Raw genomic sequence first — 15,220 nt, 5'->3', positions numbered from 1 at the left:
AAGGGGCAGCACATAATCCCCCCTTTCAGGACGACTAGAACATAAACTCAACACCCTCTTGTACAGGCACTTAGGTAGGTTACCCCAAGTGTGAAAATTTACAAAAAAGCTAACTTGGCATTTTTTGTTTTGCTGACTCAGCAGTGTTGTTACACAGATAGTTATAAGGGTTTACCTTTATGTCAAAAAAATGCCACAAAAATAGACTCAGCACCTCTGTTTCAGTTACCTTAGCATTTTTTTCCAGAAAGACATTCCACTCTCCCAGCTGAGAATTACATTGAACATCAACACTATCTTTTTATAGGCAGTCATATCTTATAGGCAATAAGTTATATAGACAATATAAAGACACCATTTCATCTCGTGGCTTTTAAATTACTCAAACATACAGATACATATATTTATTTACAAATAAAAACTTGGATTTAAAGTAATATCTCATCTCCTTTTAAGCACTACATAAGTGTTTTGATGCATGGATTTGAATATTTTGCTAAATAACATTTTTAAAAAGTACAGGAAAGAAAAATTGAATCAGCTATTGTGATAGTTGTCTATGAGCGCTATGATATATATAGTTTTAATGGGGGCACACGAAGAAACAGGGGCTAAGAAAATGACAATGCGTTTGTAATAGTAGTACTTTTTAACGTATACACTATCGTTCAAAAGTTTGGGGTCGGTTAGAAATGTTCCATTCTTTGACGAAAGCAAAGTTTGAAGCATACCATTATTTATTCCAAACCTTTCTCGACGTCTTGACTATACTTTCGATTTATTGTGCAACCAATTTGATTCATAAAAAGTAAGACATTTCATGGAAAACAAAAAATTGTCTGTGGGAGACCCTATATTTTGGATTGGTAGCTTATGTTAGCATTGATGTCATGAATTCGTCCTATGCTGTCCCAGTCCAAGATTATAATTCATGCATTTGTTACCTCCAGTCTCGATTACTGTAATGCCTTACTCTCCGGTCTCCCCGAGTCCAAAATCAAGAGCCTTCAGCTGGTACAAAATGCTGCAGCGAGGCTTTTAACTAAGACAAGAAAGTTGGATCCCATTACCCCGATTTTAGATAACATTAATTGGCTCCCTGTTAGCTAAAGATGTGATTTTAAGGTTCTGTCGGTAATATACAAAATCACGCATGGACTTGCTCCTTCATATCCTTCAGTTTTAATTTCCCCTCATTCGCTCTGAAAATGCTGGTTTACTCGTGATCCCAAGGGCCAAGAAGAAATCCGCAGGTTCCAGAGCGTTCTCCATTCGGGCCCGGTGCTGTGGAATGCTCTTCCCCCCGAGATTCGATCTGCAACCTCAGTGGAACTTAAAACACACTTCTATTCTATAGAAGATGAATAACCTATATTTCACGTTGACAATATCTGTGTATTTATTTGATATTGCAACATCTTTTGCAGCCTGGTCATCTTGTAAGGATTACCCCATGTGTGGTCCCTTCTCAAGGTTTCTTCATTTTCCTCATGTTGAGGTTTTTGAGTTTTTCCTTGCCCTCATGTAGGTTTTAGATCAGGGGATGGTGTCATAATAGTCTGTAGTTTGCAATAATCTGTGGTCTGTGCAGCACTTTGAGACTCCTTGTGATTAAGGGAGTCACAAATAAACATGACTTGACATGATTCAAGGCTTTTTCAGCTTTTTCTATGAAAACATTTACCCGTTATCTATTATCGAAAGGATCTCAAGTTTCTTGAAACTCCTGCAAAGCCACCTAGGCGCTACTTTTTAATTGTGTATTGTATTGAAGTGTGTCGTGATTACTCAGGTTTCCTACGGCTTAAGGCAAGTTAAATTCAAGACTATCTTAGTCTTTTGAAATCAAATTTAAGTCGAAAAAAAACAACACACAATTGAAACAAAAAACAAAAAAACACCACGTGAATTTTAAACAAATGTTTCTTTTAATTTCGTTAAAATCACGTTCTGGCCCAGTTGAAACCTTTCTATCTAAAAAAGGATGTTAGTCCTCAAAGGCGATGGCTAAATGTTACTAAATCTTTTTAGTTCAAACAAATATAAATCTCATTAATCGACTTTCTAAAATAGGATTTGAGACATATCAATGGCAATCAAGGCCTTATTTTTAAAATAATGAAGTCTTTGAAGACTTTTCAAGGATCCGCGGGAACCCTGTTACTATTACATGTCGAATAACATCGGGATGATTTGTTTCCTTAAATGTTCTCTGGTTGATAAACCGTAGCGAGTGAATACGGCTACAGTAGGTTTTTTTGTGTTGACATATCTAAAGCCGCACGTCGTTGTGCGACGGCGGCTTTTTTCCTCTTGTGCTTCTCTCAACTTTGCCTGTTAGTGGTCCTGCTCCGCCCCGCAGGCCCTAGTTTGTCCACCGCTGGAGTAAATATGATTTTTTTCTCCCCTGCTAAACGGAGTACGCTATGTACCTGTTGTTGTCGTAACCTTCGAACACGTAATCATTGAAATCCCGTTTGCTTTCATCGGTCCCTCTTCACACTCCCTCCTGCGCCATTCGGTACTCAAAGACGCTGCCTCTTTCGGAGAAGGTCTCGTTCAAACGCCTGCGCTTCGTTCCCGCTTTCCGGGTCACGTCCTCCTCCTTCCCGTAGCCTCCTCCCCCGGGAGTGTACAGGCAGAACATGTCCTAGAGAGGGAAACTGATGAGTTAGTATGACCTAGGGCAAGAGTGGGTAATTATTTGGGGTGGCGGAACGCATTAGGTACACACATTTGGCCAAGGGGCCGATCCTGGAGTTCTACCCAATTCTCTCGATATACATGCAGACATTTACAGTACATGTTGAAGGATTTTATACATTTGACTATAAAGGATTTTATACGATTGAATACAAGTTACACTTATTGAGTGCAATGAAGATTTTCACCGAGTAGGCTATAGTTCAATGACAGGTCACGCCGTTCCAAATGCAGAATGTTTTGACTAGGGAATTTTGATATGTGAAAAATCTTCATTGCATTCAATAACTGTAATTTGTAAAATCCCTTATAGTCAATTAAATAAAATTAAAAAATCCTTCACTATAAAGGATTTTATACGATTGAATACAAGTTACACTTATTGAGTGCAATGAAGATTTTCACTGAGTAGGCTACAGTTCAATGACAGGGCACGCCGTTCCAAATGCAGAATATTTTGACTAGGGAATTTTGATAACAAGACTCTGACGGCGGACGGCAGGCGATATTTTGAGAACAAGGCCCTGATGACGTAGAAACGCTCGGTGTTGTTTTGAGTTTTCCAGACATCGCAACGCCCGGGGGGCTTCCTTGGCACGCCCATGGGAGGAGTCGAGACGCCATCTTGCGGGGAGAGGTGGGCCGAGAGAAGAAGGCTATAGGACTTCAGGGAAGGCTACACAGAGACTCGAGCGACACTAATTCGGCTAACTCGATGGAGTTCACTTAGTTAAATTGTTTAAGAAATTAAATCTGCCCCGTGTGAAAATGTCGTCTTTTCTTGTTTATCTTTTTCTTCAAGAAATGAGCACGCATAAATTTTTGGGTGAATGTAGGTTGTGTTTGGTTAATGGAGTCAGATAACTAATTTAAACAATTTGGTCAACGGTACATTTTAATATTTAATTCCTAACAATGTTATGTTTCTTTATATTTGTTATAAAATAGATCAGTTTCATGACACTGGTTTTAAAACTCTCACAATTAAAGCAAACTAATATATTAGGTCCATGTTTTAAGCGCTATTGTTGATACTTCATTTTGTAGTATTGCTGTAGATGTGTATAAATATATTATTTTTTTAAATTATTATTATTTTTGATTTTACTGTGAGTACTGTTTTATGTGGTATTACTGTAGGTTTTTTTTTAAATTATTATTTTGTAAAAATAATTTCCATTGTAGTATTTCTCTAATATTTCTCCAGGAGAATTTTTTTAGCATATCTGTAGTATTTTTGTACTGTAGGTAAATAGTAAATGGACTGTGTCTATAAACCACTTTTCAAGTCACTGAAGACCTCCCAGAGCGCTTTACATCTTATTTTTAACTTTAACTGGGCACACGAAGATGCACCAGTTTGACAGGCGTTTATAGAGCAGGAAGGAGACATGAAGAGCATGCTGGGATTATTGTATATGCACCGGAGTTACGAGGTAGCACTCTTGGAGCGGCAAAAGGCAGCGCGTAGGTACTTTGTATCCTGAAACACCTTTGTAACTAGAGGCAATATTTACCCTTTTGGGTACTTTGCAAGTAGTGAAGGATTTTATACATTCGACTATAGGGATTTTGTACGATCAAATACAAAGTACACTTATCGAGTGCAATGAAGATTTTCACTGAGTGAGCTTAAGGAGAACTTCAGAAGATCGAGAAAGGAGATGGGAGAATCGAAAAAAGGCTTGACGGAGACTCGAACGACACTAATTCGGCTAATTCGATGGAGTTCACTTAGTTGATTTGTTTAAGAAATTAAATCTGCCCCCGTGTGGAAATCCCGGTCTCTTGTCCGTCTTTTCACATTAAGAAACGAGCATGCATTGTATGTTTGGTTAACGGAGGCAGATAACTAATTCCAACAATTTGGTAAACGATAGATTTTAATAGTTTATTTCCTAACAGTAGAGACATTTGTAACTAGGAGTACCACTGTATTGCGGAAAATCAAATTTTGAACTGCGTACCCCAGGTTGAAGACTGACGCTCGTCTTGCCGCCCAGGCTGAGCACTCGTCCGTCGGCCCTGTGTAGCAGGTTGAGACCCGCGGCACCGGGTTCGCCCCCTGACGAAACGAGAACATTTTCAAAAAAGGATTGCGACATTTAGCAAAACGCCATCTCTGAAGCGGCTTCAGTGTTTGGTTCTTTTACCCTCAAGGCCGTAAGGGCGCGTGGCTCGTCTCTCGCTCAGTACAGAAAGGACCACTTTGTCCCTAAACAAGAGCTTCCGAATCACGCCGTCTCCTCCGCGGTACTTCCCTGCACCTCCTGAAGCGGGTCGCAGGGAAAACTGCTCCAAGATGACCGGGTATCTAATCGGGGGTTGGGAAAAAAAGAAGTCCTGGTTTGAAACAGTGACAAAATGAAATGATATGAATTGATCTGCATTTATATAGCGCTTTTCAAGTCAACGACTTCCCAAAGCGCTTTACAATGTGCTCCACATTTCCCAATAGCGGCCTTGCAGCCATGTAAGGCGCTAACCTGTTTATTGGGGGTATTGGGGGTTCAGTGTCTTACCCAAGGACACTTCGACAGGTAACACGGACGAGCCGGGATTCGAACTGGGATCCCTTGATCCCAAGACGAGCGCTCTACCTCCTGAGCTACTGCCGCCCCCCGTGACGTGCAATAGCCCCCCTAACTTGCCCGAAACAAACCCGATATTTGACATTTCAGGTGTGAGGACTCGGGAGGAGGAGAAGTGCTTTGTGATTTCACATTGAAGCCAGGCGTTTGTAAGGGAATCTAAGTTATATTAGACTGTATAAGTATTTACATTTCTATATTTTGTGTCTGCAGAGGTTATATTAATCGACAATTTTTCATCATTGCCGGATTTATTTTTTGAAGAATAGAGGGGAGGCGTCCGTCATCTTGACGGTTTGAAAACTGGGCCATAAACCGCAGCAGTGGTACATCCTTAAGAATCTAGCACAGCAATCTTAAGTGAGAGAGGCAGAGAGACAAAGTGTTATGTTTTGTGTATAGGGCACGGTCACGTGAATGTACCTTACAGGCACCTGTACCCGTCAATATAAAAGGAAGTGCCGAATGGTCTATGGATTCTGAACAAGGTCTATAAACGCTGCCGTGGCAGATAAAAATAAATACAAGACAGTCAAAAGCCTCATCAAGATATTACACAAAGGAGAACAATGACTGGTGGATAATAATTTTTAAAAAAGCTAGGGAGAGAGAAGCCCAGCCTGACCCGAATGTAATGATTGACATTTTAGACCCGAAATGCGGGTAGGTCAAGTCCGGCTCAGGTTTAAGAGATTACCACTAAAGTGGAGTCAGGGGAGGCAGAGCTTTGTGGCGTTGTAAACTATGGAAGATTTGTAGTATTTGGTACTAGTTTTCCTGGATTGCAACTTTTTTTCCAGTAAGGTAATACAATTATTTCAAAATCAGAACAATTATCTGCCAGTGGAACACATTTTTTTAAATAATTCTATTTTTTTGGGGTGTAAAATAGGAAAATAATGCTACCAATTAATTCAAATGATTTGCCTGTGTACAAATTTTTCAAAGAAAACTTTCAAACTATTTTGAGTGAATTATTTCCCCTTGCAAGTATTTTAATGTACTTTCACTTAATTTGGTGTATTTTTTTTCAACAATTTTATTTTTTGGTGCAATAATTTTACTGTACTTTAACAGAAATATTCTAGCTTTATTGTATTCTAACTCTTTTTCTGGTAAAGTAATATAAATATGAAAAAAGATCACCTTTCCCTTCTAGACACCAATTTTTATGTATTTGACTGCGTTACATAACTGAATTGCAGTGGCGTGCAGTCAGGACAGGTTCTGTCTCACCTGTCATCATGGAAATCTTAAGTTAAAAACACATAAAATAGGTATATTTATTCCAGGTAAAAGTTATTTCTCATTTAACCTCACATTTTTGAATTTTCTTTTCCAAAATCACGGATTTTACACATATTAGGATTCTTTCGAATACAATTAGTATGTCACTTGTTACTCTGCTGAGCGTCAGCAGATACAGAGTGAGGCACGCAATTCCCTTGCCTCATTGCAGAGGGCGATAGGGAGACCAAGGTATCTAATTTGGCACACATCTCAGCCCCTGACTGTAGCATGAGTGATAGCATCGGCAAGCTAAAAGCCAGTCAGGGCATCCGGTATTTTTCTTGTATAATAATGGAGCATTACCTATCTATCCGTGTTTTTATTCAAATGGAGAAGCGCATAGACTTCATTTATAAGTAAAATTGAGACAATGAAACATTTTTTTCATGCTACAGTTAGTATATTACTTTCTTGATTGACCAATCAAATGATGAATAAGATGGAAGTTAATTTATTTGTAAATCTGACTGTGCCTCATCAGTGTCCATTTTACCTCTGAAAAGTGATGGGTCCCGGGGACTAGCATGCTCAAAAATCTATGGGTACCAACAGAGATCTATGGGTCCCCAAAATTTTGTGTTATCGAGGTTGAAATTGTAGATCGGTGACAAATATATAATAAAAATCTATACATTCATTCAGTTTTAATCATCAAATTATTAATCAATTTTCTGCATCAAATTATTATCAAATTATTGTTGGTAATATACCGATTAAAGGGATAACCACAAACCTTTTTCATTTTCGCCTTTTATGCTTCCTTTTTTTCTTAACTTCTTTATACAACATCATCATTCGTAATATAATGTATCAAAGCAAGTGAGCCGTTTGAGAGCCGGCTCTCTTCAATGAGTTGAGCCGAAAAAGCCGATTCTCTAAAAAGAGACGGCCTTTTAATAATAATAATAATAATAATTTCCTTTGTATTGTCATTCTTTGTAAGAACGAAATGTCGATACACCTGACCCGTTGTAGCGAGCCGATGCAGCCGCAGCCAACAGAGGGCGCCGCCATTCACTACGCAACTGGAGATCGGCGTGCAGGCGAAAACTCGAACCGCGAGACCAAAACAACATCTGCCGGATCTGCCTGACGAAAAGTTTGGAGTGCGGTAAATCTTTGTTTAAAAAAAATGTCATCGGGTAATAATGACAATTTTGTGTCTAAATAGTTGCGTCCCGGGGACGCACGTCGATTTGAGACTATGCGTCCCCAGCAAGGACGCGGGCAAACGAGAACACTGCCCCATCAGAACCTGCCAGCTGTACATCACTGGTTGGTTGGTTGGTCGGTTCGTTGGATCCCTTAACCACTAGGGTCGTAAGGGCACCATTTCCTGTGGTTGGTCTTGAGCAAGTACAGCCCGGTGGCGCCCATCCCTCTCCAGGCTAACAAACGTAAAATACAACAAATAAAGTGTATATAAAAACATCACCATTCTTTAGTAAGTCTAATCATTTATTGCCAGTGACAGCAATGGACGTCAAGCCTCCATTTTTTTCTAATATCAGCCGTCTGGCAGTGAATTACCCATTGGTAAATGTAAACGAATGTTCCATCGTGATTAAAGAAGCAGTTCTCAGAAATCTCGCTCATTGCCACATTGCGGTGGCCTAAATCTTTACATCACAGTTTATGCTGCATGTTCAAGGGCATTGAAATGTACGGACCGCGGAGAAGCGGTCCTTGAAGATGCTATACACTGCTGCAATTATTGGCAGCAGTTTTTCTTTTCATGGCGTACAATGCACCAATGGCTGCAAGCAAACTGACCTTATTCCTGAGTCTTGGGGGGCTCTTTTGCAAATATGGAGGTCTTATAAGCGCCCATATAGGACATGAGAGAAGGAAATGCTACTCACCTTTGCTCATCACTAGACTACTTGGTAAACATCGGAGGTTTGTTATTTCATAGCGGCTTAAAGGGACCACTAAATAATGCTGTAAAGTTGTGTAGTGCTACCAAAAAGGAATGCTATAAAGCAAACAAGAATAGAAACTACAGAGCCCAAACCACATTATTCTTCTCAGAAATCTAGTAAAATTTTGGTCCAAAACATATGGCGCAAAGTTCAACTAACGTTTCCATTAACCGTGTTACACCAAAATACGTCATTTTGGATGTGTCTCTTAGGAATTTTTAATATAGAAGCTTGTTGAACAATCTATGGTCACTGTTAAGATACTTTATAATGAAAACCCACAGAACAAACTGTAAATACCCAAAAATGCCAGCGAAGTACCCAATGGAAGTTGATTGGGTGAGCAGATCTCTGCGTTCATAGCACACTCCCCTAAATACAATTGTAACCTTCTTGTTTGCATTATTTTGAGACATTTTTAAAAAAAAACTCTGCTCGCACCTTGTTTTGAAACCATTATTTTGGACAAAATTGACGGCCAAAATGAGCCTCAACAATTTCAAGTAACTACAGGAGACACAATTTAAGTGGTATATTTGTTAATATGGGACACAGGCTCGGGCATTATTACTATTTTAAAGATTTTAGAGAATCATCAAACATCACAAAATGTGCTGAAAAATAAGCTTTTGACTATAGAGCGATTTGTTGGTTTTGTTGAATTTTATCATAAAACATGAAGTGTGTCCCTAAACAAAAAAAAAAAAAACGATTTTACTTTCATGACTCTTTCAGTCATAAAAGTTCCCGACCCCTGATATAGAATAAAAAATATACAAAACAAAAATAAAAATAAAGACAAATGATTCGGTCACTTAGTCTCCTTAGTATGTACTCTTCCTTGTGCTCTAGCACTCGTTTTCGGTTACACGACCCAATACAGTGACATCTAGTGGTTGAATAATACACACTGTCCCTTTAATATACTGAAATGATCAATCATCAATCCCGATTCTTACCTCTTTTCCAGAATCTCAGGGTCAGTGATGCGTGTGTTGGTCATGTGACTGTGAACGCCGCTCCTCCCGTTCCAATGGGGCCCGGCTCCAGCGCCTCCAGCGACCGTTTCGTAGTAACCCACTTTCTCGCTGCCGAACGAAACGTTGTTCATGCAACCCTGATGAAAGAAACGGAGGATACTCTCCATATTTTTCAAAATTCGCGGCAAATCTAGAGGGTTCGTACACCTTTGCCATGGACAATATCACTTTTTAAAGACTCACAAAGCTGAGGTTCCCATTATTCTAGTACCATTAAAAGAAATCTGGCGTGAATCATGTTTTTTACAGGTGCGGTTTTTACTCTTGCGTGTGCATCTTTCAAGACATATACCGTAAATTCCGGACTATAGAGCGCACCTGATTATAACCCGCACCCACCACATTTCGGGAGGAAAACCGATTTTGTACATACACAAGCCGCACCTGTGTATTAGCCGCATGCGCCCACATTGCAAAAATGCAACACAAACACAAAATTAACCCATACCCGACACAGTCCAAAAACCACAGCCGGCAAAATGAACGGAAAATGATACCGGTACTTAAGGTTTGATGCAGACCTGCAGAGTCCGGGTGCCCGTTGAAAGTAATCCAAGGAAAAAAAGTGTATATTTCCAAAGGTAAGGGTGGGAAAAATATATATCCACTATTGTCGGCCGCGTCCACAAACACGTCTCACCTTTACTCCACTTCCCGTCAGCCCGCGTTTGCCCCGCCCCTTCTATCTTATTTGCTCGTGCAAAACATATCAGAATAAGTTTCTAAAATAAATACATTAAAAAAATATACAGTTGCAAATACATATTATACATGGTCACACATATTTACAAAGAAAGACGGTACACCGAGAGAGTTTTCAAAGCTTTAATAATAATATTATAACTTTCATCCCAAACCGTGCCTGCGAAAGGTAGCAAAACGCTACTAGCAACACGCTCGCAACACAGTAAACGGCTGTGTTAAAAAAACATACCGTACTTGTAATAATCACGGTAAACCGTCCTCATCTTCCTTCTTATAACTGACGTCATCAAAGTCGTCTACCCCAGTGTGGGAAAGAGACTAGGTCATACAGAAGTCGTCCCACGCCCCCTTATTCAAAAACACGCTGGCAACACGCTCGCAAAGTAAAGTTTATGTGCAGTAGCTCTGTTTCCTTCTTAATCGAACTGCTCGATTGCATTTAGCTTGAAAGCTGCGTCATGTGCCTTTCTTTAGATAGATAGATAGATAGATAGATAGATAGATAGATAGATAGATAGATAGATACTTTAATCATCCCCGAAGGGAAATTCACATTTCCAGCAGCATCCCTGAGCTGAGAACAGTACAATAATAAAGCAATTTGCATGGTGAGGATATTTCTACGCTAATTTAATTTGTGCACAAGCTATGAAGTTGCAGTCTTCCTCTGCGCATATATTCCACCGGTCTAAATCTTACCTTTTGTACTCGAGCGCCGCTGGCGGCCGTTAGAAGAATTACATAAATTGGCCGCATCACTGAATAAGCCGCAGGGTTGAAAGTTTGGGGAAAAAGTAGCGGCTTATAGTCCGGATTTTACGGTAAATTCATACATCCGACAGCGAAGCGTAGTTTTCAGATCCTGAGTAAATTATGAATATATTTGTTTTGGGTAAAACCTACACTAATGTGTAGCTTACATTTTCAGTTGCAGGAAGTTCTTCCCATTAAAATTTACCACGAGGAAACACTACATTCAATTTTTGTGATAAATGTCCATAATTGTTACACAATCCTTGCACATTTTATAGTGCCCTGTTTACGTGTAACAAGCACCTGTCTTCTTAGGCTCGACCCGTAGGGGGCGATCAGGCTATATTGAACAACACCATATAAACTAATGCCAGCTGAAATTAATCGCGAGGGAAGAAGAAATGCAATGGAAAGGCGAAGCCACCAGAAAATAGTGTTGGCGTCATTTTTAAGCAGACTACAAGCAAATTCAGGCATTTTTTAATCCATTATGAAACTTCAAGCATTTTCAAGGATGTCGAGCATCCGTACGAAGCCTGAATAGGTCCTCACCTGGGAAGCTGCGCAGACCTCAAAGGCCTTGAAGATAACGTCCACCACTCTCTGGGACGTGAGCACGTTCCCACCCACCACGGCGGCGTTCTTTGAAGGCTGCAGGATGGAACCTGGAGGGATGATGACTTTGATTGGGGCAAGGCAGCCCTGAAGGGGAAAAAACAAGAAGACCTCATTACTGTCTATGACGTGGGGTAGGCAAACTAAAACCACAAAAATGATCAAACTATAATGACAATACATATCAGGAAATAAAGTACTACAAATTCAAAAAATAATTTTTGGTCCTGAGTTGTCCCCATTAAATAAACACCTGAGGAGGGAGATATGTCGATAATATTTAAAACAGAAGGTCCGAAGACCCCGAAAAGATCTTTAATCAGAGAGCCTCGGAAGTGGATCAAACAGGCAAGTAGTCTAGTTTGGCCGTACCCATCAGCTGTGTCAATTGACAAATCCGTAAAACAGAAATTTAAAAAAACAAAATCACCGGACGGTCACCATCTTGGACATCTATAATTTCCAGATCTTTGACATGTGACGTATTTACATGGTCATCACAGATCTTCTTATTAAAGAAGACCATAAAGTCATGAGTCGAATGGGTAGAACCATTTGGAATAATCTGTTGTGACTTGACCCGAGGTATGCGCACGACCAAAATATATATATATATTAAAAATAAAAAATGAGAGCGAGAGCGAGAGAGAGAGATAGATAGATACTTTATTCATTCCGGTAGGGAAATTCACACTTCCAGCAGTATCCTTGTATTGAAAAATAAAATAATAAAATAAAGATATAGAATACAAAAATACCCAATATAACGTTTTGCTAAAGAATATTTAAATAGTGCTACGGAAAATACACACTGTAATAAAAAAAAGGGTAATATGCAATTGTGGGGGTGGGGTTTAATGTGGCCTTTTACTCCCCTGGGTGGAGTTAAAGAGCCTCATGGCATGAGGAAGAAATAATCTCCTCAGTCTGGACTACAAAATAAAACTACAAAACTTCTGTATCGATTCGTGTATAACACGTTTCCCTATAAATAACTAAAAAGAAAAAATCCGTGGTTGATCAGTCAACAAATAACGATGACCACAATATGGTCCGAAACATAAGACGGCCATTGATATAGATGACGTATGAAAAGGCATTCTGTTTTATCTTATTGTCGCATTTCACTCACGGTAACGGAGACGAATGTGAGACAATGGGGATTACAGGAAATCTCCTTGAAAGATATAAAAAATGTTAAAAAGAATGACATTATTGACCGATTTTGAAGGATATTAAATAAATACATTGCAAATTTTATGTCGGTATTCTCGTGCCAGCGTGATGAGGGGGCCCCATCGTTGATGCAGAGCCGGAGCTAAGGTGAAGGCTAAGCGGCTAGCGACGTTATAAGCCTTAGGTACCGTCCGTAATCATGGTAAATGAGAACTCTCCACCAAATAAGACTGACGAACTGGCGGTGCTGGTGAAAAACATCAAAGCGCACAGGGAGTGCAGTTTGCTGCGTTTTACGGAAACGTGGCTCACGTCTAACATCCCGGACGCTAACGTGGAGCTACCCGGCCGTAGCGCTGTTAGGACAGACAGAGACACAAAAGCCTGCGGGAAGCGGAGAGGAGGTGGACTCTCTATCTACGTGAACACGAGGTGGTGTAACCCTGGGCACAAAGATTTCCATCTGCTGCAGGGACGTCGAACTTTTGGACTAGCGTGTGACATCATCCACTCCGCTGTGGCTAAACTACAACACAACACCCCGAGGCCATCCCGTTAATCTGTTAATAAACATTAAAAGGATACTGCTGGAAGTGTGAATTTCCCAACGGGGATGAATAAAGTACATCTATTTCGTTCATAGTTTATGTAGTCAATAAATATTTTAATTGTGGCCGCACATATTCAACAATGTTTGTCAAAATGCTTAGTTTTAACAAAACTTAATACCGATTTTCAATCAGAAATCAGGAGTGTTCGCTGTAAGCGAATACATACGTTAATTACTGCAAAACTAAATCTTAAATTCAATGCTTAAATAAAAGGGACCTGATGTATTATTTTGCTTACATTCTGAAAAGACAAAAACAATGGGAATACAACAAAAACATTACAGTAATACCCTAATGCAGAAATACAACATTGAATATACTACTGCAGAAATACTACAAAAATACTCTTACAGAATTTCATACATTGCACCAGTAGAATTGGAGATGGCTGAAACCTGATTGAGGGGGATGTCCTGTCCCACCATGCAGCGTAGGCAGTAGATTAAGGCCGAAAGGGTGATAGCGCGTGGGGCATTGCAGTTCCCCCAAACCTCTGTGCCGGTCCCGGTGAAGTCAAACACAGCTGTGCCCTGTAATTACAGGCTATTAAAGCTAACCTTTAAAGGGCCAGTGTGTGATATTTGTCCACTTTGTGTCATTGTGTTCTGTAGTGCAAGCAAAAACAAGATTACAAATTGTCATAAGTTAAAGTGACCGAACCACACTATTTTTTTTTGTCATTTTTCTGTCCAGTCTTCTGCAAAAACAGGAGGAAAAAAACTAAGAATAATAAAGATGAGAATAAAGACGAAACGTGTAAAAAAAACAAGGATAAAGGGAAAAAGGAAAGAAAAAAAAATGAAAATTGAAATAGGATAGAAAAAAAAGCCAGAAGCAAGAAGAAAACAAAGGGGAGAAGAATGACCAGGGCATTTGTATCCTAAATTAGAATCAAACTTTGGCCCTGGTAATACATACATTTTACCAATAATAATTTTTTTGAATTTAGTTTATGGATGATTTAAAAAAATATTTAAAAAAGGCAGACAATAGTCTGCTTATTCCTCTTATTAACTTACATTAGTACAGTGCTTGTCAATTATTTCCTGTCACGCGCCCCCTCGGAAGAAGAAATCCACTCGCTCCCCCCAGAACTCAGTCTCTACATCCAGGTTGATTATTTTTTTCATGGAGTCATTTGAGGGTCTGCTCCACTTGGTATCTACATTTCATACTCAATTCCTATACTCTCTGCTATATGCAAGGCGAGGAGGTTGGTGGAATGGAAACAAAACAGTCTGCTCTGACTTCTGCAAAAACAGGAGAAAAAAAACTAAAAAAAGAGAGAATAAAGACCAAACGTGTAAAATAACAAAACAAGGATAAAGGGACAAAGGAAAGAAAAAAATGAAAAAAGCCAGGGGCACAAAGGAAACAAAGGAAAATGGGAAAACAATGAAAAAGGGATAAAAGAAAGTAAAGAAAATAAATGAGAAAAAAAATTGAAAAGGAGAAAAAAGTACACTGAATCCAAAGAGAAAAGGCATGGAAAATAGGTGAAAAGAAAAACCATGAAAATAAGAAGAAAAATGAAATGAAATGAAATGAAATGATCTGCATTTATATAGCGCTTTTCAAGTCAATGACTTCCCAAAGCGCTTTACATTGTGCTTCACATTTCCCAATAGCGGCCGTGATCTGTGCAGCCATGTAAGGCGCTAACCTGCTTATTGGGGGTATTGGGGGTTAAGTGTCTTACCCAAGGACACTTCGGCATGTAACACGGACAAGCCGGGATTCGAACTGGGATCCCTTAATCCTAAAACGATCGCTCTACCTCCTGAGCTACTGCCGCCCCAAGAAAAGAAGCTTTA

The 15,220-nt window shown here is 39.6% G+C and overlaps 1 protein-coding gene across 2 annotated transcripts in view; it reads right to left on the bottom strand.

Annotated features, from left to right (window-relative positions):
* Positions 1-1,905: 1,905 nt before the first annotated feature.
* Positions 1,906-15,220, bottom strand: part of oplah (5-oxoprolinase, ATP-hydrolysing) — a 56,450-nt gene continuing 43,135 nt past the window's right edge. For both annotated transcript variants that reach the window (XM_088322406.1, XM_088322407.1), the window contains exons 23-28: positions 13,802-13,936; positions 11,557-11,706; positions 9,466-9,623; positions 4,857-5,017; positions 4,671-4,768; positions 1,906-2,650 (exon numbers count right to left, since the gene is read on the bottom strand). In XM_088322406.1, the coding sequence (XP_088178532.1) occupies positions 2,498-2,650; positions 4,671-4,768; positions 4,857-5,017; positions 9,466-9,623; positions 11,557-11,706; positions 13,802-13,936 (855 nt within the window). In that variant the 3' untranslated portion in view covers positions 1,906-2,497. The remainder of the gene's footprint in view (positions 2,651-4,670; positions 4,769-4,856; positions 5,018-9,465; positions 9,624-11,556; positions 11,707-13,801; positions 13,937-15,220) is intronic.

Source organism: Urocampus carinirostris, chromosome 18 (assembly GCF_059441175.1).
Source record: "Urocampus carinirostris isolate Australia breed hairy pipefish chromosome 18, RoL_Ucar_1.0, whole genome shotgun sequence".
Taxonomy (NCBI): domain Eukaryota; kingdom Metazoa; phylum Chordata; class Actinopteri; order Syngnathiformes; family Syngnathidae; genus Urocampus; species Urocampus carinirostris.
The sequence above is the reverse complement of the archived record's forward strand: the minus strand, read 5'-3'. Positions and strand labels throughout refer to the sequence as shown.